Source organism: Argopecten irradians, chromosome 15 (genome assembly GCF_041381155.1).
Source record: "Argopecten irradians isolate NY chromosome 15, Ai_NY, whole genome shotgun sequence".
In the NCBI taxonomy this organism is placed as follows: domain Eukaryota; kingdom Metazoa; phylum Mollusca; class Bivalvia; order Pectinida; family Pectinidae; genus Argopecten; species Argopecten irradians.
In genome coordinates this window covers 1,103,222-1,126,899 of record NC_091148.1, presented here as the reverse complement: position 1 = coordinate 1,126,899, position 23,678 = coordinate 1,103,222, and the positions used below count along the sequence as shown (strand labels likewise).

The window sequence follows — 23,678 nt, the reverse complement described above, 5'->3', positions numbered from 1 at the left end:
TCTTCTATTTTCAACTAACTTACAAAACAAGACTTCCGGTTCATCCAAATTCCGGATTAAATAATATAACATGGAAGGGAGATAACTCGTACGACCTTATTACATAAGCATCCGCTTAGCCATTCCATAACCACAGTGTATGAACGGAAGTGTATCGTCACTTGTGAGTATCGAAGCGGGATGAATGAAAACAGGCACGGTAAAACACCAAATATCGGCATTATTCGTAACTACAAATATGTGTAACATTATTCATGAACATGATTTTGAAAATAATGTTAGCAATAGATAAGAATCAAAGTGTAATCACTGAATTACGATCAAAACTGCGATGTGTTTTCGGAGGAAATTGCGTTTCCCCCGTTTTTCCTGAAATATTAGTTATAATTGTAACTTATATGAGTAATTTGATTATTTATTTATTTACAGTTTCTTTATTCTACATCATTCGTAATTAGAAAGCGGCTAAAACATATCTTAAAATATGCATACACGAAATAGTTTTGTATAGTCGCCTGTTACTTTACTGTATAGTCGCTTGTTTTAATTCAAAAAATTACTGTATAGTCACTTGCGGAAATCTATCATTACAAATCGCTAATATTTTTGATTTAAGTAATTTTCAAGCAAAAGGAACTTACATATGATATCGTTTAGGCCGCAGGATGTGTTCAGCATTGAGAAACATATAAACAAAAAGTGGAAAGTTGCGTAAATCTAGTTTTTTATGATTTGATTCATGGAAAGCTCACTTTTTTGATCACGTGATTCCCGGGTGACAACGATATCAAATATGTACACACCAATCCATAGAGACGGACCACTCCAGGCGGTATTTAGTAATGAAACCGGATCCGGAAATGAAGAAATAGTCAGTGTACAGTAGATTTGTAAAATTCAGCAAAATAAAGCGCGAATACTTTTATAAATTAACGTACATGTATAGATCCACAATAGTCTCATGGCAATACTTTATATATTTTCGAATACATGTATAAAAAAAGGTTTGTCTGGCATTCTTCTACAGCTCATTTACATGGGATCCTCGGAAAATTGCAAAGAGCGATTTTGAATGGTGATTATGGGTGGTTTTCAGGGTTCAACTCTTGGGCCACTCGTGTTGAACCAGAAGAGTTTTTATATTTATTATGATATTTCTTTATATAGTATCAGTATGCAAAGATATTTACACAAAACTAACAAAACATACATGATATTCTAAACAAGGTCGTTATAAAAAAATTAAAGTATATTTATTAAAACAAAAAAAAATTAAAAATATAAAAAAAAACATGAATAAATAAGTCTGAAATAGTTCATTTAAAAGATCAAATATTTTTAGTTTGTTCTTCTGACAAATTTTGTTGCTCCGTTTGCATCTAAAGTCCAATCTTTACGTGGCGTTTGCGGTCAGTGTGTGTCCTGTCTTTTCTCATCCTTTCTTTAACATTGACCTTCACCTTTGCTCTGACCTTGGCCTCTAACTTGAGTCGTTCCTGCCTCTCCTTTCCTTGCTTTACAGCAAGTACAACCTCCAGTTTTCGTCGAACGACTTTCATGTTTTCCAAAGTAATGAATTTGATATTACAGATAGTTGCAGCCGCCTCGTTTGACTTTGTCGGGGTCAAGGTCGGGATGACCTTTGACCTTTTGGTGTTCGTTGGTAGACCATCATCGTTGTTGACGTCAACGATGCTGTTGTCGTCAAGTTTGACTCGACATAACAACGGCGTGACTTTTGGACTTTCTATACATGGCGTGGATTTGTCCGTTTTCTTTACTACACGGAATTTACTGTAGAGGGCGCGCTTATCAACTGTAGGTACACTGGTGAGCTGGTCCCTGTGTTGTTTAGCCTCAGTTTCGTCAGAGCACTTCCGCTTGCGTGACACGGTATCTTGTTGTTCCTGACCTTGTTGTACGGCATTGATGTTCTGTAAAATACAAAGTGTTAAAATATTTCTCCAGAAAATGAAAAAAAAATAATTTGCGGAATAATAAAATCGACATGAAGTCTGATTGCGACAAAATTTTCTTTTTTAATCAAGCTATCATTGCGTTACTGTCTGTCAAAGAAAAAATATATTCAAAAAATACAGTTGGGCCATTCTGCTCTTCATCGAGCATAGTGTAGTCTGCCAGAGAATTAAACGACAATTGAAATGACAGCACAAATCAATTTGTCATCAAAAGTTTAAGACAAAAATCAGAATTTACCTGCGATTGAGAAGTTCGATGTTGGTAAGGCTGTTTAAAGTTCACGTTGTCCCATTTGTCCTGCCCTGTAAGTTGAACATTACATTGACCTTTGACACCACGAGACATGCCTTGCCCTTGTGACGCGTTCCCGCCTTTCTGTGTATCCATGTTGTCTGACCATGTGGCATTTCCGCGATACATCTGGACTTCAGTGTCATTTCTCAAACTAATGGTATCGTTTACCAATGATCTGTTGCCTTGACGACAGCTTCCATAAACTGATGTCGAATTGAGAAAAGGGTACGATTCTTTGGTGTTGTTGACGTCATAGATATTTTGGTACAACAGTCCAGATTTGTTCCAGTAGTACTGGTCTGTGTCCATTGACATTTGGTTGTCCGGGTGCCATCCTAACACGCCGTTCTGACGGTGTGTGACATTGGTATGTTTGACACCGTGGTACCACGGCGCCTCCACTCCTCCAGTGACTTGACCACAATGTGATAATTGCGTGTATCCGTGATACATGTTGGTATTATTCCAACTGTAGGTGTTCGGGAGGTACGGCTCAGTTCCAATGTTGGTACAGTTCACGGTTCCGGTTTTCCAGCCATCACTCCCTCCATTAGTTAACACTCTACCATGATAATTTCCTTCATCTTTGTAAACCTCGTGATACTGGCTGACCAGATAGTGATGATTATTCTGTTGTAAGAAACATAATACCTCAGTTATTTTTTTCACTGATTGATAATAGATAGGAATTAATGGTGTTCTTTTACATATATATAAACGCAGGATAAAAATTATCTACTCTATATAGAAGAATAACTCTAAAACTGTCATAGCTAACGGCATTTGAAGTCTAGTATATAACTTATATAAACGCCGAATTCACAGCAGGTATTAAAACGGTGGGTATATATACATGACATGGGTTTAGGATGAAACACTTTTTAATCACCAAATATGACTATGGTCATCAGCCAGGGTGTGTATGCAACAAAATCGGTTGAAGAAGCGAAGATACTGAAAAGCTTCGCTTCGAAACGAAAATGGCACAAAGTTTGCTCAATCATTATCACTTCCAAATTTGTAATTACTTTAAACGGTGGGTGATTTTTGCCATTACGTCTTTTCGCCCCGAACAGACAAAAATTAACCATTTCTGTATATCGTGTTTTCGAGGCGAAAAGACGAAAAATAAAACACGAAAAGACGAAATTGATGCACGCTAATTAGCTGCTTAATTTTTCGTCTTTCCTTCTTCAAAAATCAACAAACCTTAAATTCTGTATTGTCGGGACGAAAATACGAAAATCAACAAACCTTATATTCTGTCCTTTCCGAACGAAAGGACGAAAAGGCAAGATTTTTATGGTACTAATTAGTGTGCATCACTTTCGTATTTTCGTGTTTGACTCTTCGTCTTTTTGGGACGAAAAGACAAAATTTAAGGTTTGTGAATCTTCGTCTTTTAGTTTCGTCTTTTCGCCCCGAAAAGTCGAGAGTTTAGTTATTAATTTTTCGTCTTTCGAGGCGAAAAGACGGAAAGACAAAATAGCACAAACCAACTACCGTACTATATATAATAAGTGAATTATTTATCTTGTGTTATAGTGGTTCATACAGTAAAGTTTAGCTTGCAGGTATAGTAATTTCCAACCGATTGTGTAAAACATATTACAAATCATCGAAATGCTGATAAACTAAAGTTCTATCTAAAATCTTAATGTACATCGATAACTGTGTCCTTAACTTGAAACCTTGTTTTACAACAATTATTTATGAAAAACAAATCATGCAGGATGACCAATTCTGTCAGCCCAGTACATACCTTTTCCATATTGTTAAGGTGACAAGACGCAGTATGTTCAACACAAGTCTGGGATGCTTTCTGTAAATATATGCTCACGTTGTTGGATCTATTTGAGAGTTTTATGAGACTTTTCATGCTGCTCCGAAAAGCGCGCTGCAGTAAGTTACACTGGTTGCCGATGTAACTACGTCTGACGTCATAGTCACCAAGTCACGTGACATTAGATTTGATATTATGACGTCATGTCTTTGTTTCGCATGATTCCCAGGTACACCGGGACAAATCGTACAAACCGGGCTACGCTATTCACGCTCGTGGAAACACTTTTCTTACATTGAAAAATGTTGTCTAGGGGAGCTTACGTGATCAGTATTTGTTCGGTGTTCAACTCACGGCCAAGAATCCAACTATATAAGTTACCCACGGAACAGTAGTGTTTCACCAATGCTTAGAAAGTAAATTAATGTTTTATTGTATGAAACTTTTTTCTGTCCCCGGTAAGGAAGCAGTGTACAGTAATACCGATTATTAAGCAGAAAACCCATGTTTTAATATATGCATAAAAATCAAATGTATATGTCCTAGATTGGTGAATTCAATCTAAACACTTTTATACAGGCTTCACATTTGAAAAAATGGGATCGAAATAAATGGTTTAGAGGGGATTTGAATGTGCGTGTAAGACGGAAAAACTCAATACTGTAGCAGCAGAAATTGATAGCCGCGGCACGAGGTAAAATAGCTCAAAAGTTTAATGTTATACCTATGTCTAAATAGGCTCTTTTCCGCTATCACGACATTGATGTTTGGTTTTAATCTCTTTTCAGGTAAAAACAAAATCTAGAGGCGTGTAATTCCAATTTTTTGGCAATTTACAGGCTCATCAAACCACCAAATGTAGCGGGCAACGGGGGAAAGGAAATTTATTTTCAGATCTTTACTCCATCTTTCATCTTTATTCTCTTCTTTTTTCAACTAACTTACAAAACAAGACTTCCGGTTCATCCAAATTCAGGATTACATATATACATGCAAGGGAGATAACTCGTACGACCTTATTACATAATTATCCGCTTAGCCATACCATAACAATAATACAAATGTTGTGTAGATTAAAATATATATACTTTCATACAGGTATTATTTAAGGTGTAAAAGCTGTGTGTACATAATTAAATCCTGCACTTTATTTTGCCGAATTTTTAAAATCTTCTGTTCACTTACTCTGCAGTTAGCAGACCATATAAGATACCCGTAGGTGGAAATCATGCGTGTTTTTTTAATTTTATATTTCATGAGAATTTCACTGTAACGATTTGTCGCTAAAACATTTGATATTTGAATATGGACATTTAACTAATTAGCTTCCGAAAAGCATATGTCGGCCTGTAAGAGAGCCGAAAATCGGGATCATATATTGCTTGTTTTGAATAAAGCGCCTTCAATCACCGCCATGTTCAGAACCTTCGAATCGTGTCGGAATTCTGAATGGTATCACGTGACTAACGTCGACACGACCAGCACGAACTAGCGCACGTGTGTTTGTTCCACAACAAATCCCCTAGAAGTCAGAGATGTCGACAATGGTGGTCTTGATTTAAATACAAGATGTTAAAATTTAATGTGAATAGTACGTCAAAGTGAACTGGACTTTTTTCCACACACAGCCTAAAGACTTTATAAGTTAACAAGTTTCCTTTAGTCGGACACAATCGATACCATTTTACTGACCAGAATGTCTATTGACTACGCTGCCAACAATAACAGATTTGACATGAATAAACATCAGAAGGTGAAAACAAACGTATTTACTTGTATCAACTCTTGGGTTGCTCGTTTTTCAGCTCCATAGCTACAATACACGGGTCAAGTATTGCAAACAACACAATGCCATCAATGACATTTTCTAATGTATGGTAATTTATTATTATTGCTTTGTTATGCTAGCATTGTATGAAGTTTGATTTAAACATATTTTATTGTGTAATTTTTATATACAATGGGATTGGGCACAAGTTTTCCAACTTATATGAAGCCCTCTCCCTACAGAATTATAATCAATTATATAACAAAGAATACAAAAATGGCAAAATATACATATTTAAGATTTTAGAGAGAGAGAGAGAGAGAGAGGGAGAAAGAGAGAGGGAGAGAGAGAGAGAGAGAGAGAGAGAGAGAGAGAGAGGGAGAGGGAGAGAGAGTTTATTTTAATAAATGTATATAATTACTTAATTTATTGAAGTCTATGTATTTGTGATCACTCCCGATGCTGACGACTGAAGTTGTACTGATCGCTGTTCTTGTCTCGCTGCTTTACTTAAAGTTCATCACATCCCGTGCCTTGGTATCTTTCTCCTGTCAATCTGTTGCTTTCTTAATTACGTTTCTCTTCGTTCGCCAGCATCGGAAGGATATTAAGAAACATTTTTTTATTACATGTAGTTCAAAAATATTATAAATAGGAAACGTAAAGGAGGAGGGAGGGGGTTAAAACCTATTACATTCAGTTATATACTGTTGAGTCCTTTTATATAGTATATAGGCCTAGTACACATGTATACACAACAGACTTTCTCACAACCTACGTTACAAGTCCCTGTGTTCCGTACCACTACATATACGGACGGAGACTAATAGAGTCAACCATCTTATAGACGTCGTCTTAGAATCATCGAGACAATAAAAAGATTGAAATAAATATTACACAGGGATATATACATATCTCAAGAATCAATTAAAAAAACATGAGTTGAGTTATTTTTAATATTTTACCCCTGTGACCTTGAAACCATTAAAGGTCAAAATTATTCATTTCAGCCAATCTAGTTATTCGTAACATAGGAAATTTCAATATCCTGAATCCATGTCTGTGACGGACGTCTTTTGCGGACAGATTGATTAAAGGCCCACTACCTTTACGTAATGGCTTTTGGTTTATAAAATTGGAATGTAAAAACGATAGTGAAAATGTTGTAGATTAGCTAAAGTCATTATGTAGTAGCTTAATTAGCGTTAATACTACACTTATCATCACCTTCTGAACAATTTGATTGAAATATATGAAAAGTTAATTTCCCAATAAGGCGGGTCGAGTTTTGTTTCCCGCCGTCGTTCTATTTACCGCGCGTTATCCAGTTTCCTACGGTGTATTATTTAAGGATTAAAGTTTCTTTCTGGTGGTTCTATCGAAGGATAAAGTTGAGTAGGGTATCGATATTTGGAATGGACCGCGAAGCGGTCCATGAAACAAATATCGATACCCTATTCAACTTTATCCTTCGATAGAACCACCAGAAAGAAACTTTAATCCTTAAATAATACACCCATGTACAGCTGCGTGGGACTTGTCAAAAGACAAGAAAACATGCCAGTTCATTTATTTTACAAATATTGTTATAGTGTATACATTTTCATCGATTTCACCGGAAATTAAAATCAAGATCAGGATGTTTTGTTTATATTTTGTACATTTAAAAAATGTTTTCTGTGTAATTTTTTTTATAAAGACATGATGGTACAGAGTAATTTTCATCATGCTTGAACTTTATTGTAAATTTTATCTCAAAGCTAGTTTTATGCGTCGTTCAATCATCATTTTGTTTAATATTTGCGGTCATATATATGTATATATCATTATTATCTTTACGAGAGAAGACGGATTATAAGTTTACAACTTGTGTCTAATCCTATTTGTATATAACGTGCAAATAAAATATGTTTAAATCAAATAAAGTCTTGTCGTGCCTGAAATCACCCTGATATGACATTCTCGACAAAGTATTGTTACATCTCAGATTGATCCCAAATTATGATGGCTACCTTGATACAAAATCTGATAAATTTTCTATAGGACTATTGCCAAGGTAGCAACATTGTAAATGATCGTTAAGGCCCTTGGGCCTCTAGGTTTTTTTTTCACAAAATGTGTCTTTCGTCAACGATTTCAGCTTTTGTGGTCAAGTAGGGAACTGTTGATTTAATGCATCTAAAGATATGTGCGTTAGTTGACAATCATTGCGCCAAACGGCAAAACAGCGAAATTAATCTTCACTATTGAATATTACACAGATAATCTTGTATTTGTTTGTTGTTGTAACCGCATTTAGGCCATCGAAATAAATGATCTAATGTTATGATTGTTTTAGAGAAAATTTTATTTTTTTGTTTCGAAAAAGTAGTGGGCCTTTAAAGGGGGACATAGAATAGACGTGGCTCTGTTTATTTGTCATTTGGGCATATAATGTATAAATATTTCGCCAGAGTATTGATAAAGAAAACATAGCTTTTGGTATCAAATTTAATTTTGAACAAACTACAAAACAAAAATAATCTCATCGTTAACATATTAATTTGAAGTGATTTCAATTCATCTTGAAATTCATCCGCTAGCGGCGCGGAGGGATAACGCCTAAACACTTCACAACCCGCTTCAATTCATCCACGATATTCCAGGGGTTACTACCACTGTCATCATATCCATCCCTGGACTATCTCAAAGTAAAGCTTAAGACAGTTCAGGAGAAAGAAATAACCAATTAGAAACTTACTTTGAAGCTTCAAAGCCACAAATCTAACCAAAATGTACCTTTATTAGATTCTTTGGATGAAAAGACCAAATTAACGGTTCATCTGATGTCGAAGACAAAGTCTTCAGTTTCGCTATGATATAGGTCAGGGATGGATATTTCGACAGTAATAGTAGCCCCTGGAATTTCGAGGATGCCCTTCCTAGGAAGATATAATTATTTGAGCAGTTCATCTCAAGGAAGTAAAGCACTCACGGAAAATTATCACAATAACTTAATTTGGATTATGTCTTGAGTTGGTAAATGTCTTAAACCATTCTTCCTGAGGAAGTAGACTTTAGCAAATTACATGCACACATGCACCCATATCATCCATGTTGAATTCAGTTACATGCACACATTTCACCCATGTTGAACTTAGATACATACAGACATTTCACCCATGTTGAATTTAGTTACAGTACATACACACATTTCACCCATGTTGAACTTAGATACATACACACAAATCATCCTTGTTGAACTTAGATACATACACACAAATCATCCTTGTTGAATTTAGATACACACACACATTTCATCCATATTGAACTTAGTTACATAAATTTCTCCCATGTTGAACTATGTTTCATGCACACATATCACCCATATTGAATTTAGTTACATACATACATTTCACCCATGTTGAACTAAGTTACATACACACATATCACCCATGTTGAACTAAGTTACATGCACACATATCACCCATGTTGAACTTTGTTACATACATACATTTCACCCATGTTGAACTAAGTTACATACACACATTTCATCAATGTTGAACTTAGATACACACACATATTTCACCATGTTGAACTATGTTACATGCACACATATCACCCATGTTGAATTTAGTTATATACAAACATATCCTCCATGTTGAACTAAGTTCCTTGCACACATTTCACCCATGTTGAACTAAGTTACATGCACACATTTCACCCATGTTGAACTAAGTTACATACACACATTTCACCCATAGTGGATAGGTATTCAATTATTCGACCATCCGTCTACAGAAACAAATCTTGAGCAGATCATTCGAAGATAGCACAATTTCCAATGAGCAATATCCCCGGCGCGAGTCAATTCTTGACACCATGGATATTTCGGGAGGAAACATCCTCAGAGCGTGTCGATATCTTGCATATATTGCGGCGGAAATCCAATATCTGGAACGAGTCTAACCTTGGCACTTTGTGGAAACCTGTATTCGGCTAAGAGGCAGGTGAGTGTGACATATACATGACCTTGGGTCCAAAGGTCATTTTGAAGAAAACGTCACCAGCCGAGGTCAAATAAGAATCTGTCCCAATGTCGCTTTAAAACACCAGTTACCTAGACAAACAAAAACGACAACGATCAATTCATGTTTGAAGAGAAATTTACTCTATCATTGATTCGTATATTTCATCATATTTGATTATGACTTTGTAAACGAGGTTTATCCAAGATTGAATAATACTACAATATTTTTATCATTCATTCCCATTGATTACATGTACAATGGTGGCAAAGATCGTATGTGTAAAAACATCGTAACGGTGGACTGGAGCGGGAACAAATTTGGCAAGGCATTGATACATGTCATCATCTTGGGTATGAAGGCAATGATATTGTTAATGTTTTGTTTTTGTAGCGGTTTGATAGATAATTTATAGTCAACTGCTAAGTGTAATAGTCATGTAAGTAAGGAGAACTTCCCTTGTATAGGGTTTGTATATTTTGGGAGACTGTGGTATGGTAATATTGTAATTGTTGCGCCATTACCAATGAAGCATACCACCAAAGATACCAAGAAGCATACCTACCTTGACATATTATACTGACAACAGAAAAGTGAATCTTAAGAATACCCGGGAATTAGTTTTGACTGTTGACCCATTAAGACGGACTGTTGACCCATTAAGACGAACTGTTGATTGATTAAAACTGTTGACAAGATTAAGTCTGCTGTTAATAAAGTAAGACATGAATAGGATTTACTCACCGACCACTTGTTGCACGAATCTGTCCTAATCCATTTATTTGGATCCACAATCGTCTGCGCTTCCCTCGGTGTGTGAAGGGCATCACACAAATGTTCAAACGGGAACCACATGTGGTGACCACCAAAAACCTTATAATTTAATTTCCATGAAAAATATTCATTATAAAGTGTGTCGTTGTTATTTAGAAGGTTAAGATATTCACCGAGTTCCTTAGCGCTAGTAAAGTCATATACGTTAATGAATGCTTTAGGAGGTGCTTCAATAACCTGATCCCGTTTCCAGTTGACTATGGGAATGGCATTTCTTGATAGACTATTCCAGAATTTTTCAGTCACGTAGTCCTTGCAGTTGGCATTTTCAAAAGCAATACGAAATTTATAAGTAGCGTTATAACAAATAGCATTAGGTGTACGAGGACAAATCTTATTGCCACACTTCCCGAAATAATCAATATCAACATATTTTTCCAACTCTCGCATGTGACGATACCTCTGTGCGTCATCCGGACAATCACTTATAACTGCTGCCACCATCTTTGTTTTTCCCTTACTGAAGTCCTTCCCGCGGAATTTTAACGCTGCTTCCGTTTTCTCTTTCGGTGTTAATGGTACGAACGCGCCGTAAGGTCCGTGGACGGTGGAATCACGCCTGTACGTCATCGTCCAGTTAAAGGCATTTTTCCAGTTTATGCCGGTGTAATGTAAATGAGGCGGTGCTTCCGCGTTGTACATGATCCAGACCTGGTCCGGACGTCTATATCCGGGCACTTTCTCCCACAGCCATAAATCCAAGTAATGGAAGATAATGGCGTCGGCACTGGCTAGTTCACTCCGGTTTGTAGTAACTGAACACCGATGTTTACTCTTGTTCATAAACTCAGCTATGTTATCCGCCCATGAACCAAGGAAAAATGTCGTCCACGCTAACACTTTCTTTGTAGTTTTATTAACGAAGTTTGTTTGATTAAACTTTATAATATTGTCTTCACAGTTTGAAGTTTGGCATCCGCCGTCGTAAAATACGGAAGACACGGTGGTGAGTGAATTTCCTCCCCGTAAAAAACCATACATCCCTATGTAGATGAAACAGATTACTCCAAGCCCAGTCACCAAATACCGCCGTGGAAGAGGTTCGAATTTACACGAGGACATGGACTGACGAAGGTCGCTGATCAGAGTCATTGTTATGGGTTTTTTTTCTCTGGGTTACCAAGACGCTTGATGTGTAATAACCGTCATGGTATTATGCCATCTTATCTGGAAAAGAGAAGAAACAAGTATTAGGAATGTAATAATAGTTTTCCTTCCATTAAGCATTTTATTGGGAAGATGTCGAACTGAACATTGAGTTAGACGAGAAATATTTACATTGAAGGGAAAATTCAGTGAGGTTAATTCTGATAAAACCATGAAGCGAAATATAACATAAAAATATTGTTCAACATACCTTATGAAAAAAAAAAAACTATTGAAATTTCAAATGGTATAGCTATACGATAAAGCAAGAGCGATATAGGTAGTTCTTGGCGAAAGTGTTTCACTCCACTGGCGTGGACCAGGGTTCGGCATACAAGACGTCGGATCACAATTTGAACAGTTCACAAACTATGTATGACTGTTCCGTGATCATTGGACTGCAATGGTGACGTCATAATGATAATGACGTCAAAATAACCAGAGCAATGCCAACTTTCTTTGGTAAGGCTACACATTAGTGTTGCAATAAAAATGTTAGGCCTATTACGGCGGTTTTGAGGTCCCAAAACGACGTGGGTAATGTAACCGTCAATTAGTACCCTTCCGGTGATTGTGACGTCATCTTTTACGTGAATAATATGACGTCATAATCATCGGAAGGTGGGATTAATCGACGGTAAATGATTGTACTAGACACACGTCATTATGGGATCATTATGGTGATCTCGAACCCTCCCTCCGTTGGTGACCGTTATATATTTTATGGTCATCAAAGATGGATGCCGGCGAAATCGCTAAGTTTCGGTTTTTTGGCTGATTTTTAATGGTTTAAGATGACGTTGAAAGTTTTTCATTGCTCTTCAAAGGAAGAGTTTAACCAGCTGTGTCTGAAAATCATATCGTAATCTTATTACTCGAAAGCCATTCAATAACCTTTACTTATTCCACCCTGATTATATTGGTTGGATATGCGATGCAATAATTAAAAAGTATTTCGTCGTGTTAACATTGTTGGAATGCGGTCAACCATGCGCTACAACGGGTCAAGATCCCGAGAACAATTGAACTGTAATTATGACATTACCACTCACCGTTTGTACGTGTAGCTAGCTGTGTGCTGAAGTTTGAGAAAACATAGATAAGGATGCTCGCAGGAATTATAATCCATTTTATCCTTGTGAAGCAGACATATTCCGTGTGGTATATATTAGGCCTAATTAATGCTTTTTTCGTCATGATATTAATTAATCATTGGTGAGGACAATGTAAACACTGACACAGAGACGGACGTATCTCCGGACGGTCTATCGGTCGGTGGTTAATGTCGAGAACTGAGATGTTGGAGATAACGATATGGGAGTTACTGGATTAGAAAATTACAGAGTAATTCTAGAACAAACCCAGTCACCTGACTCAACAGACACTTAAATGACTGATGGTGTCAACATTGTCCCTGAGCGATATTTGACATTTGAGTTTCAGGTTTCGTTTTCACGAACACGTGTGTAACATTTGCTTCACGGTGTATGGATGGAAGTGTGAAAAGTATTTTTAATTCCATAGTTATGAGTCTAAATAGCGAAACTCGGTCACTTGCTGAGACAAATGAAAGGCTGGGTAATGGACTTTTTCATTTCTATCTTTTTTATACGTATTTGTTGCCATTTTAAGATATAAATGGCGTTATAATTAGAAATTTGAACCACCAGGGAGTTGATATGTTGATCATCAGCAAAGAATTGAGACCCTTACCGATTTATCCTCATTTGAGACACTCTGTCTAGATTTCATTGCTTTTGAAAGTGACATTACAGCTTTGTTAACTATGTCAACTTAACAATATAAAAAACATAAATATTTATCAATGGGCATAATATGTATTTCACAGTATTTTGAACATGCTGGAATATATCCGTTAAAACTCTGTTTAAAATTGGCGCTGTATTATGGGCCCGCGATACGCCGGCAATCCGGAAAACTCATAATCCGGACGTAAAGGTCAGGGAACGTATTTCCGTAACGTTATTTATACTCATTAGTCCGGAAATTCGGATTCCGAATCCAGAACTCCTTTTTGGAAACGGAATGTTGTTTTTATTAATAAATTCCCACAATTATCCGGACGGATTAGGCTTGGAACGAAGGTGTCCGGATTATCGAGGGTCCACTGTAGATGTTTGTGAGGACACTGTATGGTCGCTTGTTAAAAGAGGAAATTAAGCCGCTGATAAAAGGCTCTAACACTACCACAGTATTAACTATTTGCCAATTGATTATATAGACATAAACGGATTCACATGAACATGCATTTTGTTTGTGTTATGGTGATATAACACAAAGTTCTAAGTGTAATCTTAACACGGTTAATGATGAAATACACTCAAATTTTTGTGTTATATCTCCATAACAAAAAAATTTAAACCTTATAATACAATCTACTACAACATAGATAACCTTTTCAAAATTCTAAATTCATATTGGACTTTTTTTCTGTGAAATCATTAAGCCGTTATATCAGCCAATCAGATTTGACGTTACAAACGGCGACACGTTTCCTTAATGAGTTGATAAAGTGCATTTTTAAACCAATGAAAATGCTCGCAAAATTGAATTTGTACATACATGCATACGAAGAAAATGCACAAAGAATGCATCATGTTGTGGTAGTAGATATACCTTCTGTTTCATGATCAAGTCATCATTTTAAAAATTCTGGGAAGTAGGAGAAAATAATTCCTTGGTGAATCATCAAAGAAAATACTAACTACTTCACTTAAAAAATTTCAAATCGATATATCCGAAAGGACAATTGAATGTAACAGACGGTCTAAGGGGCCGCGGTGCGAGTGGTTAAGATGTCCCGACATATTACCACAAGCCCTCCACCTCTGGGTCGCAAGTTCGAAATCCATGTGGGGCAGTTGCCAGGTACTGACCGCTGGGCGGTGGTTTTTCTCCGGGTTCTCCTGCTTTCCTCCACCAACAAACCTGGCACGTCCTTAAATGACCCTGGCTGTTGATAGGACGTTAAACTAATAAATCAAAGTGCCCATTAAACACCACCAAAAGGCACGTACCACGCGTACACGTCTAGTATCTAGTGTTAGTACGGGTTAGGGTACACGAGGGCATATATTTGTGAAAATGTACAAGTTGTTCTCAATGTATACTATATATTATCGAGAGAAATATTCTTTTGTAGCATCTCAATATGCTTTTACTTGGTAATGAAAATTAACGTAACGATACAAGCTCCGAACTATCCAATTCCTACCTGTACACGATTCTATTGGAGTCAGCCATAGAGGTGTCACCAGATTGTAATTACAGTACGTAATGTTTACAATGTTTTACGTGTACACTCAACAAAACTTGTCCGATAATCAAGATGATTTTGGGGAATCTTTTTATCTTTTATTTTCCCATAAAATAACATTAGAATAAATAATCGCTTTTGAAAAAATGGTTATTTTATTTTAATACATGTAAATATTTTTGTATGCGGAGCGAGATCCCTCCTGGGTGAGGACAATTTAGTTGGGGAGGTTGACCCAAAAACGGGCCAACTCGACATTTTTTATCCAAGTACAGATGTTTGTATTAAATATTTGTTGCGTTGCCACACATGTACAAATACATCGATCTCTAATAAATGTTCAAGCTGTGAGAATAAAATATTTGTACTGCGAAAAAAATGACTTTAAGACAGAATAATCTCAAACCAAAGTGAAAGTGACGAAGCATATACGCTGCCGTTTGTGAAATCGAACGATTAAGTTGGATTATTATCTTTTGACCACATATTAATTTAGAAAATGACACTCACTAAAATATCTACAGTTATGTCATGAAACATTGTACAACAATGCATAATCTGTTATTTCGAATATTGGCAATAAGTGATGTTTTATACCAAACCAACTTGTTTACTACGGTATCTTCTAAACTTCTCGCTTCGATACTCTTCATTCCACAGCCAGCACGTCCGTCCATACACTATAGGTCACAAACTTTAAAAGTCATTTTAAGAAGTCCCCGCTCAATATATGGACCATAGTAACCTGATATTACTATATTGTATGTGTACCCACTTAACTTTTTTGAGCGTGACGGGAGATAACCTCTTATTTTGACAATGAATACTGTTTAAGACATTTGAAACGTCCACAATTTCTATAGTATTTACTTTCGTATGCGAACAGGTATTCAGTATTTTCGAAAAATGAGACATCAGGGAACACTGGTTTGATTGTTATAAGAACGAAATGAATGTAAATTACTTTATATTTGCACTCAAACATAAGGTACATATACAAAGCATTATAATCTTCAATGTCGTCGATTGTCTATACATTACGTGACACAAACTCAACACAAATCGAAATATTCATTAAATTCGGTCAATGCGCCGGGTCATAATTTAGAACGTTAAATATAAGGTAAGAATGATTTAATCGGATAGGCCTACACAAATCGTTTTACTAAAGGGGGAAATGTAAAAGTCAAAAGACTAATACTCTGAGATTTACATAAACAATATATACGTATATAAATGAAATTACTGAACTCTATACTATGCTACCCGAAAATCCCCTACTTCATTGAATGTCATCTAATAAAAATGTCACCCAGTATATGCATCTGTCCATTTCCTGGAAGCAAATTTTAAAAAATTGTATCAAATTATATGCATATGTATAATATTATGATCATACATTATTGTTTAGCTAAAGTATAGAGAGTGCTTACAAAATCTCTGTAGTCATTTATTAATATTTTCTTTCTTTAATATTTTTTGTGTTGTATTTATTTTATTTTCCAAAAGTTCTTTTTTCCAAACATGTATAAAATACAAATACGCAAAACTTCCATTATCAACCCATATTGTATTTTGTTTTACTTGGATAAGTATCAATTTAAATTAAATTACTGGAAGCCAACCAGTAGTCATAACTAAACAGTAGTTGTGATTGTGTTCATATTTTCCTGTGCGTCAAGATTTCCGAATGTCTAAAGCTGCAGGCGAATACTTCATGATCACCCTACCTGGCACGAAATTTTTTAACCAATAGTATACATATATATATATATATATAAATATGTATTATTGGTTAAAAATTTTCGTGTTCCTGTGTTCATGGTGGAAAAATAATGTGTTTCGTTGTATGCAAACAAATATTTCCCCCGCAAATCACGACTACTGGAAGGGCCCCAGTATAGTGGAAAATGAGTATAGAGTCAGAAAAATACATAACTTATTTTGTATCCATAATAACACAAAAGTACTTTCCTCAATTAATCTTAACTTTTTTCTCATATACATTAGAGACTTACAAGTATTATGTAGAGACTTAAATTTCTTTTTATCTTGATAATTTCAAAACGTTTTAATCACCCCGGTTTACATAATAATAAACAGATAAACAATAATTAAATGGAAAAAGAAAACGGAATTTCATATCCGGAAAATTACATAAGGGGCATAACTCTTACGACATTATAGAAATAATGTATACACAAGTATTAGCTTGTGTTAGTGCAAGGTAGCCAGGTCTAGTGCAGACGAACAGTTTTAATAATACTTTTGCTTCCAACAAATTAAAAAGGGTTTTATGCAAATATTGCTAAGCTCAGAGAAAAGGCAAAGAAAATATTGAACTTAATCTAATATTCTATGGTCCGTTTTCATTCCGCTTTTAGTATGTACTGTCATCCCGCATTTAAGTATGTTCAGTTGTCTGATTATTAATGGTACACGATGGTGATCTAAATTTAATAAGAAATGTAAAAGTAATGTCTCGAACATGGTATACTACTACAGATGTATTTGTTCCATCTGAAAATGTAACCAGATTTAATTAAAATGCCCGATTAATTTCTAGAAAATCCATATTCAGAATACTTTTACCACGAATGCTTGTTCTACACCGAAATCTAATTAACGGATGCAAGCGCACATGTGACTATGCTTTATCAGGAAGATGGCGTCCGAATCCGGACAGATTAAAGTCTGTTTCCGTAATTCGTTTTAATATTACTTCAACAGGCAGTGCTTGTAACACACCGAACATCCTTCTGATTCAAGCGTTCTTGCTACATGGCTATCCTGCAAGATGACGTGATTTGCATCCGATTCTAACTGCTACGCCTCAAGCGGCGTAGCAACAACGATAAGCCATCCATTTAATATAATCTAATTGCACACACATTACATTGTTTCTGTGTTGGCTATGCCTTCTTTGTTAATACAAATAGTATTGCACAAAAATTATTTGTATAACTTGTATGATATATTGTATAATATTTCTGTGAATTACAATGCGTGTGAACTTGTGTGTTTAACCTGCAATAAGCGACTAGTTATGAAGAACGAACATTTGCAGTATTTTATTTGTTATTCGTGTTATCTTTTCCCCTTATTTAGTAATTTCTGTTATGAAAGCAAACAATACATTTCAGAAAACGAGACAGATCGATAGATCTGTGTAAATATTTAAATTCTACAAATCGATTTGTCATGTTGAAGGCGTGTTTGGTTCACAGTGTTTGTCAGTCGAATGCGCCCATTGACAATCTGTGAATGAACACATTTAGAAATTTGTAGTGAAACAAAGACACATACGCGGATATTTTGCTTCGGATCGGATGTCATTGGATCTAAATATGCAGGGGAGATTTAGGTTAAATTATATTGGATTTAGATGTTTTGTATTCTACTCTCTGTAAAATACGACATTAGCGCCACCTAACGGAAGGAATTAATGCTAACAAAGGGAGGTAATGAGTCTACGCGTTAGTTCGATCTCCTGTTTGATTCCAAGCATTCAATTAGTATGACCAAACTGCAATGTAGTGTCACAAGTCATTACTTCTCAAAGTGAACATGGTTTGAATACTCTGATATCTCGAAAGCTTTGCTTTAGTTTGTTGACTTCGAATTAAGGGGGTTCGACTCTATTTACTTGTTTTATTATTTATATAAAACGAGGAGTATAAAACGACCCGCGTTATACATTGTGCATGTGCAGATAAACAATTGACCTCAGTGACCTTTCTATTTGGATTTATTTCAAGAAGCGTATTTCTGTTTCTCTCTGACCCTCTTAAAGGCGCACTACCTTTCCAAAACGGCTTTTAACTTTTAAAACGGGAATGTAGAACGAGATGGATAATTTTGTAGAATCCGGAAATGTAGTGGGCCTTTAACGTAGAAGATTATATATATTATCTTATGTGGGGGCGCGCTGTTTTTAACTCTGAACGACAGAAAATAGAAATCGTACGTTTAAGTTATAATGTTTTTATCCTTAAATCAGTGCTTTTCTCACATTTAATTAACAGTAGCTATTTCGAACCATCACGACAAACGCTCGGTGATCGTGTTTTCTTGGTCTTAAAGAGACGTGTTATAAACATTAGGATGGGTCTAACATTGACTGTGAAATCTGAGACAATGAAATATATGGAGTGTACAACAGACTACACAAACTAGCATGGTCGCCAAGTCGCCATATTGGGGCAGAATTTCTTATTTCATACTTATTTGTTTGTTAATTTATATTTTTTTCTCTTAAAGACAATCAATGTTTGCAAACACAACTTCGTAAAGAATAGCACAGCATAACCCGAAAATGTTAGATTTTAAGAAATCCTTTTAATTTGTCTATCATTGTTGATAGTTATCAGCTTCGCTTTATACTGAATCCTTTTTGGGTGGGAATAGAAATTTGGACTCCATGATAATTCAATCGCGCAGACTTTCATGTTTAGCAATCTGATTAAATTCAGATCACTCATATATGGTGGCATATGTCTGCCATCGTGTCATTTTAGGTCACGTTACGGTAACTCAGCTCTGTCGAGATAATCATGTCTGACAGTCGAGTTATCATACTAGTTATTGAGATATCCATGTCTGCCAGTCGAGTTATCATACCACTTGTTGAGATATTTATGTCGGAATGTCGACCTATACCTTGAAAAACAAATAGTTAATTACCAGGAGTATAGTCCGCCGACATAATATAACTCAACTTTCATACAATGTACAGCGAATGATTTACTCACTTCTCTATTTCCTGACCGACTTCCTTCACATATTCCTTTAATTTGTACTGACAAAACAAGAAGAGCTTTTAACATGTTATTTATAACCAAAAGTTACCAATATTTAGAGAATTATACTAATTTAACACAGACAAATAATTACTGTATGCAACATAAGGAGTGTATAGAATGTCTCCTTGATTTTTTTATCAATACCAAATAACTGATTTTTAACTGCAGTTCTGTAATCATGTGTTTTAAAGGCCAACTACCTTTCCGAAGTCAAATTCAAAGGTTTCTTAAAGCATTAATAACATAAGAAAATACACATCGATGACCTTAGATGAGGAAATAACACCAAATATATGCAAGATTTAATTTCCTGCGTAAAATTTGATAACTGTATAGTCATTTCGCTGTTTTGCCGTCCGGCGCAACGATAGTCAACTACCGCGCGGTATTTAGGACGACGGCGGGAAACATTAGACGACCCGCGTTATGAAAATGAAATGAACGGTAAGTAAATGACATTTGCGCCTCTACAAAATTATCGATCTCGTTTTAAATTCCATTGACAAAAATAAAAGCTGTTTCGGAAAGGCAGTGGACCTTAAGGTTTTGTATTGAAAGTTTCTGAATACAAATGGTTGTGGAAATAACATATTAGATGAACAAGTTCGTGACTTTTCCTGTAGTGTATATACATGTAGATGTATAGCTACCCTCTTTATCTGTGGATTGCCTGGATGATTTCAAATGCATTTATAATGGGCACATACACATGGACAGGTTTGAATTGGGACGAGGTTTTGACGTCTTTTGACTCGACGCCTACATTTGTAAGTAAAGGTGATTGAATGATTGACTACATGTATAATTCTGATAAGTCCTGAAGTTAGGATCACAGCATAACATGATATTAATGTTCCCGCACATTGCGTTAGATCTGTATAGTGTGTTGTATTCTTTGTGAGTTTTCTATCGTTTTTACTGACATTCTACCAATAGCTAAGGTTCGATGACTTCTCCTTGTCAGACACACATTTAATATTGTGATTTGAACGGCCGATATCTTTACTAATCACTGAACCGTCCAGACAACCATTTAATGAACTTAGACCTATGGCGACTACGTTTTGTATAGAGTTAAAGGATATTAGGAGTAAATAGGGAGGGGTGGCGGTGAGGGTGGGGAGGGTTTAGGGATGAGGAGGTCATCAAGCACACGGCTGACAATATACCATATTATAAATATAAATGTAAGCAGCTTTCCTACCACAACAAACGTAGCCCGAATCATTTATTTCCCAGAGGCACCAACTTTGAACAAAAACATACAGTAAAAGACTAAGCGGTTTGTATATAGGGCCGCTTTCGTTTATTCGGAACAACCGGTTCGACCGTTTGTAAAAATAATTATTTCAAGTATACATCCTGACAGACCTGCAGTTTATGATACAGGCCTGTGATCAGGGCTTTGTCAAAGCTCGTCTGAAAATAATATAGAATCACCAGGTCCGTCTTTAATTCATAAAACGAACAACTAGGTTCAACCAGTCATAGCACATAATCGAAAACGGCCTAGGTTTGTCTCTTTAAATCTTCCTGTTAGACAAAATAGGTATAGAATTGGAAGTGGCGTAAATCCGAATCGGTTAATCTTTAGACTAATATTTACATAAGTTTCGGTATGGAAGCTATAACGGTCTAGTTTCTGACCAACATCGTCTATACGTTTTGTTGAACATTGTTTGTGGCGATATAATAGAGGTTTAAAGCCCAATATGTTTAATTAAGCCATGCGTGCTTATAGGGGAGATAAAAAAATAGCACCTGACAATGTGTAGATCGTAATTATAACAGTTCTCGCAGACTTTGTTTAATGTGGTTACGTAATTGCACGAAACGCAGAATACAACAAAAACGTTTACGAGTGTTCTTCCATTTTTTTCTTCAATGCTTTCTGAAAGTGCCTGTTCACTGTAAATAGTCAGTGAATGCATGGACTCCGAGATGATTTATCTGTCTAAATCCCTCAGTTTGGCTTAAATGTCCACAGCGGATCAATTATAACAAGCTACGGTTTGTAAAACTGGCGGTATCGTGAAAATAATCTGGAGTTTACCGTCGAAGAAGAGATTTTGTATACATTAGAATACAAGTCCGTTTTGTTTGATCTAAAACTCTGTAATTACAGGAAATATACCTTTCTTAACGCATCCTGGATATTCCAAGAGTTACTTTCACTGTACAGTGATAGTAACCCCTGTAGTATATCGAGAATATGATGAACTAATACATGAATTGAATGTTATGAAATATTGAAACTATTAATTATTGCTAATATGCCAATAAATCAGTGATAATTTAATAACAACCTGTGATTATCACGTGATGATACGCGGTGAGTGCATGTTCATATAATAATCTATAAATGCACTATTTCATAAAAAATATGGTAATGTAATATTCACAATCAAAATTATGGTCTGTATGTAGTTTGAGCTCTCCAAAACAAAACTAGTGGACATTTGTAGCATGATTTGTCGCCAGAGCTCGAGGCGGTCAATGTCCCGATATGGATTTATAATTTCCCTGGCCACGATTGAGACTTACACACCAAAGAAATTATATATAAATGTTCAATGATTTCAGTAAAATAAACGTTAGATTGACTTACCGTTATGCTGTGTCGTGTATATCCATATTAAGCCATTCCGTGACTGTCCAATCACCTAGAAACGCGAGGAAAACAAACAGTGTTTTTTTTAAAGTGAGGACAATTCAGTTCTGCCATACCACGCGGTACGGTACTAGTGTCAGCGGTACCACGCGTGACTATATTTAAACATCAATACAGTTATGACTATGCGTTACATACGGGTGGGCAGTCCTGGTCAGGTTTGAACAAGCTTGTACAAACGCCACTGCCCAGCACTCCGAGGTCAATATTAATAATGGTATTGGTCGGATATGATCTGTGGACCATGCTAAGACCTCTGGCTGAGATTAACTATATACATTATAATGACTATTGATAGGAATACCGGAATTAAATACTAGAAACTCTACACACTGACGCGGGATGTCGATTTCATAGAACAAAAGAGTAGTGAAAGTTACAATGTGTACGTACATACACGGGGTAGATTGGGTACATATACAATTTGAAGGTAACAGTTATGCCCGATACTCAAGGGGTTCCGATCACTTACGATATCAACACCCCTGGACCATCTCATGATAGTAAAACTATAGACAACCCTGGGGGGAAATTGGAACCAATCACAGGCCCGGAAAGATTTTATTTGAAGACTGCAGAGAGAGCGATGCCCAACTTCAAAGCATAATTTTTTAAACCAACAGTATTGTAAGATACGTCACTGGTGTATAGAGCCCGTATATTAAACAACAAATCACGGTTGTTGTTTTTTTGGTTTTTTTTAAATAGGTCCGTTTTTCTCTACCGAAGAGTTTATATCCTTGATACTATAATTGATATATATGTGTATACAGTTGGTAAAAAAAATCATGCCAGGTCCCTGTGGTCCAGGGGTGAAGAGATCGTAAGTGATTGGAACATCTGGAGTATCGAGGTTGGGTAATAATAGTAAAGTATGTCCTGTATCTATAGAACGATATTACAGTGGCGTAGGAAGATGAAACGTAATGGGGGGCAAAGGTCCTCAATATTTTGTAACCCCCCCTCCCGCCGCCGCACCTACAGGAGGAGATTAATTCAACTCCCAACCATATATGTTTTATGTACATTTTTCATATATCAGTAAATTTAATCCTTGTACACATTTATAGACAGTGGGGTCGCTATAAAAGGATATTAACGAATACGCAAATTGGC

General features: G+C 36.0%; 2 protein-coding genes across 2 annotated transcripts; both read right to left on the bottom strand.

Annotated features, from left to right (window-relative positions):
- Window positions 1-1,205: 1,205 nt before the first annotated feature.
- On the bottom strand, window positions 1,206-4,045 carry LOC138309598 (uncharacterized). The gene is made up of 3 exons (XM_069250821.1): window positions 4,037-4,045; window positions 2,218-2,904; window positions 1,206-1,934 (listed from the first exon to the last, which is right to left on the bottom strand). The coding sequence occupies exons 1-3, from the start codon at window positions 4,043-4,045 to the stop codon at window positions 1,380-1,382; spliced, it is 1,251 nt and encodes a 416-aa protein (XP_069106922.1). The 3' UTR covers window positions 1,206-1,379.
- Window positions 4,046-8,301: 4,256 nt separating this feature from the next.
- LOC138308994 (glycoprotein 3-alpha-L-fucosyltransferase A-like) lies at window positions 8,302-22,658 on the bottom strand. Its single transcript, XM_069250078.1, has 3 exons — window positions 22,500-22,658; window positions 10,577-11,833; window positions 8,302-9,924 (listed from the first exon to the last, which is right to left on the bottom strand). Exons 2-3 carry the CDS (start codon window positions 11,756-11,758, stop codon window positions 9,868-9,870), a joined length of 1,239 nt encoding a protein of 412 aa, XP_069106179.1. The 5' UTR covers window positions 11,759-11,833; window positions 22,500-22,658; the 3' UTR covers window positions 8,302-9,867.
- Between the last annotated feature and the right edge of the window lie 1,020 nt (window positions 22,659-23,678).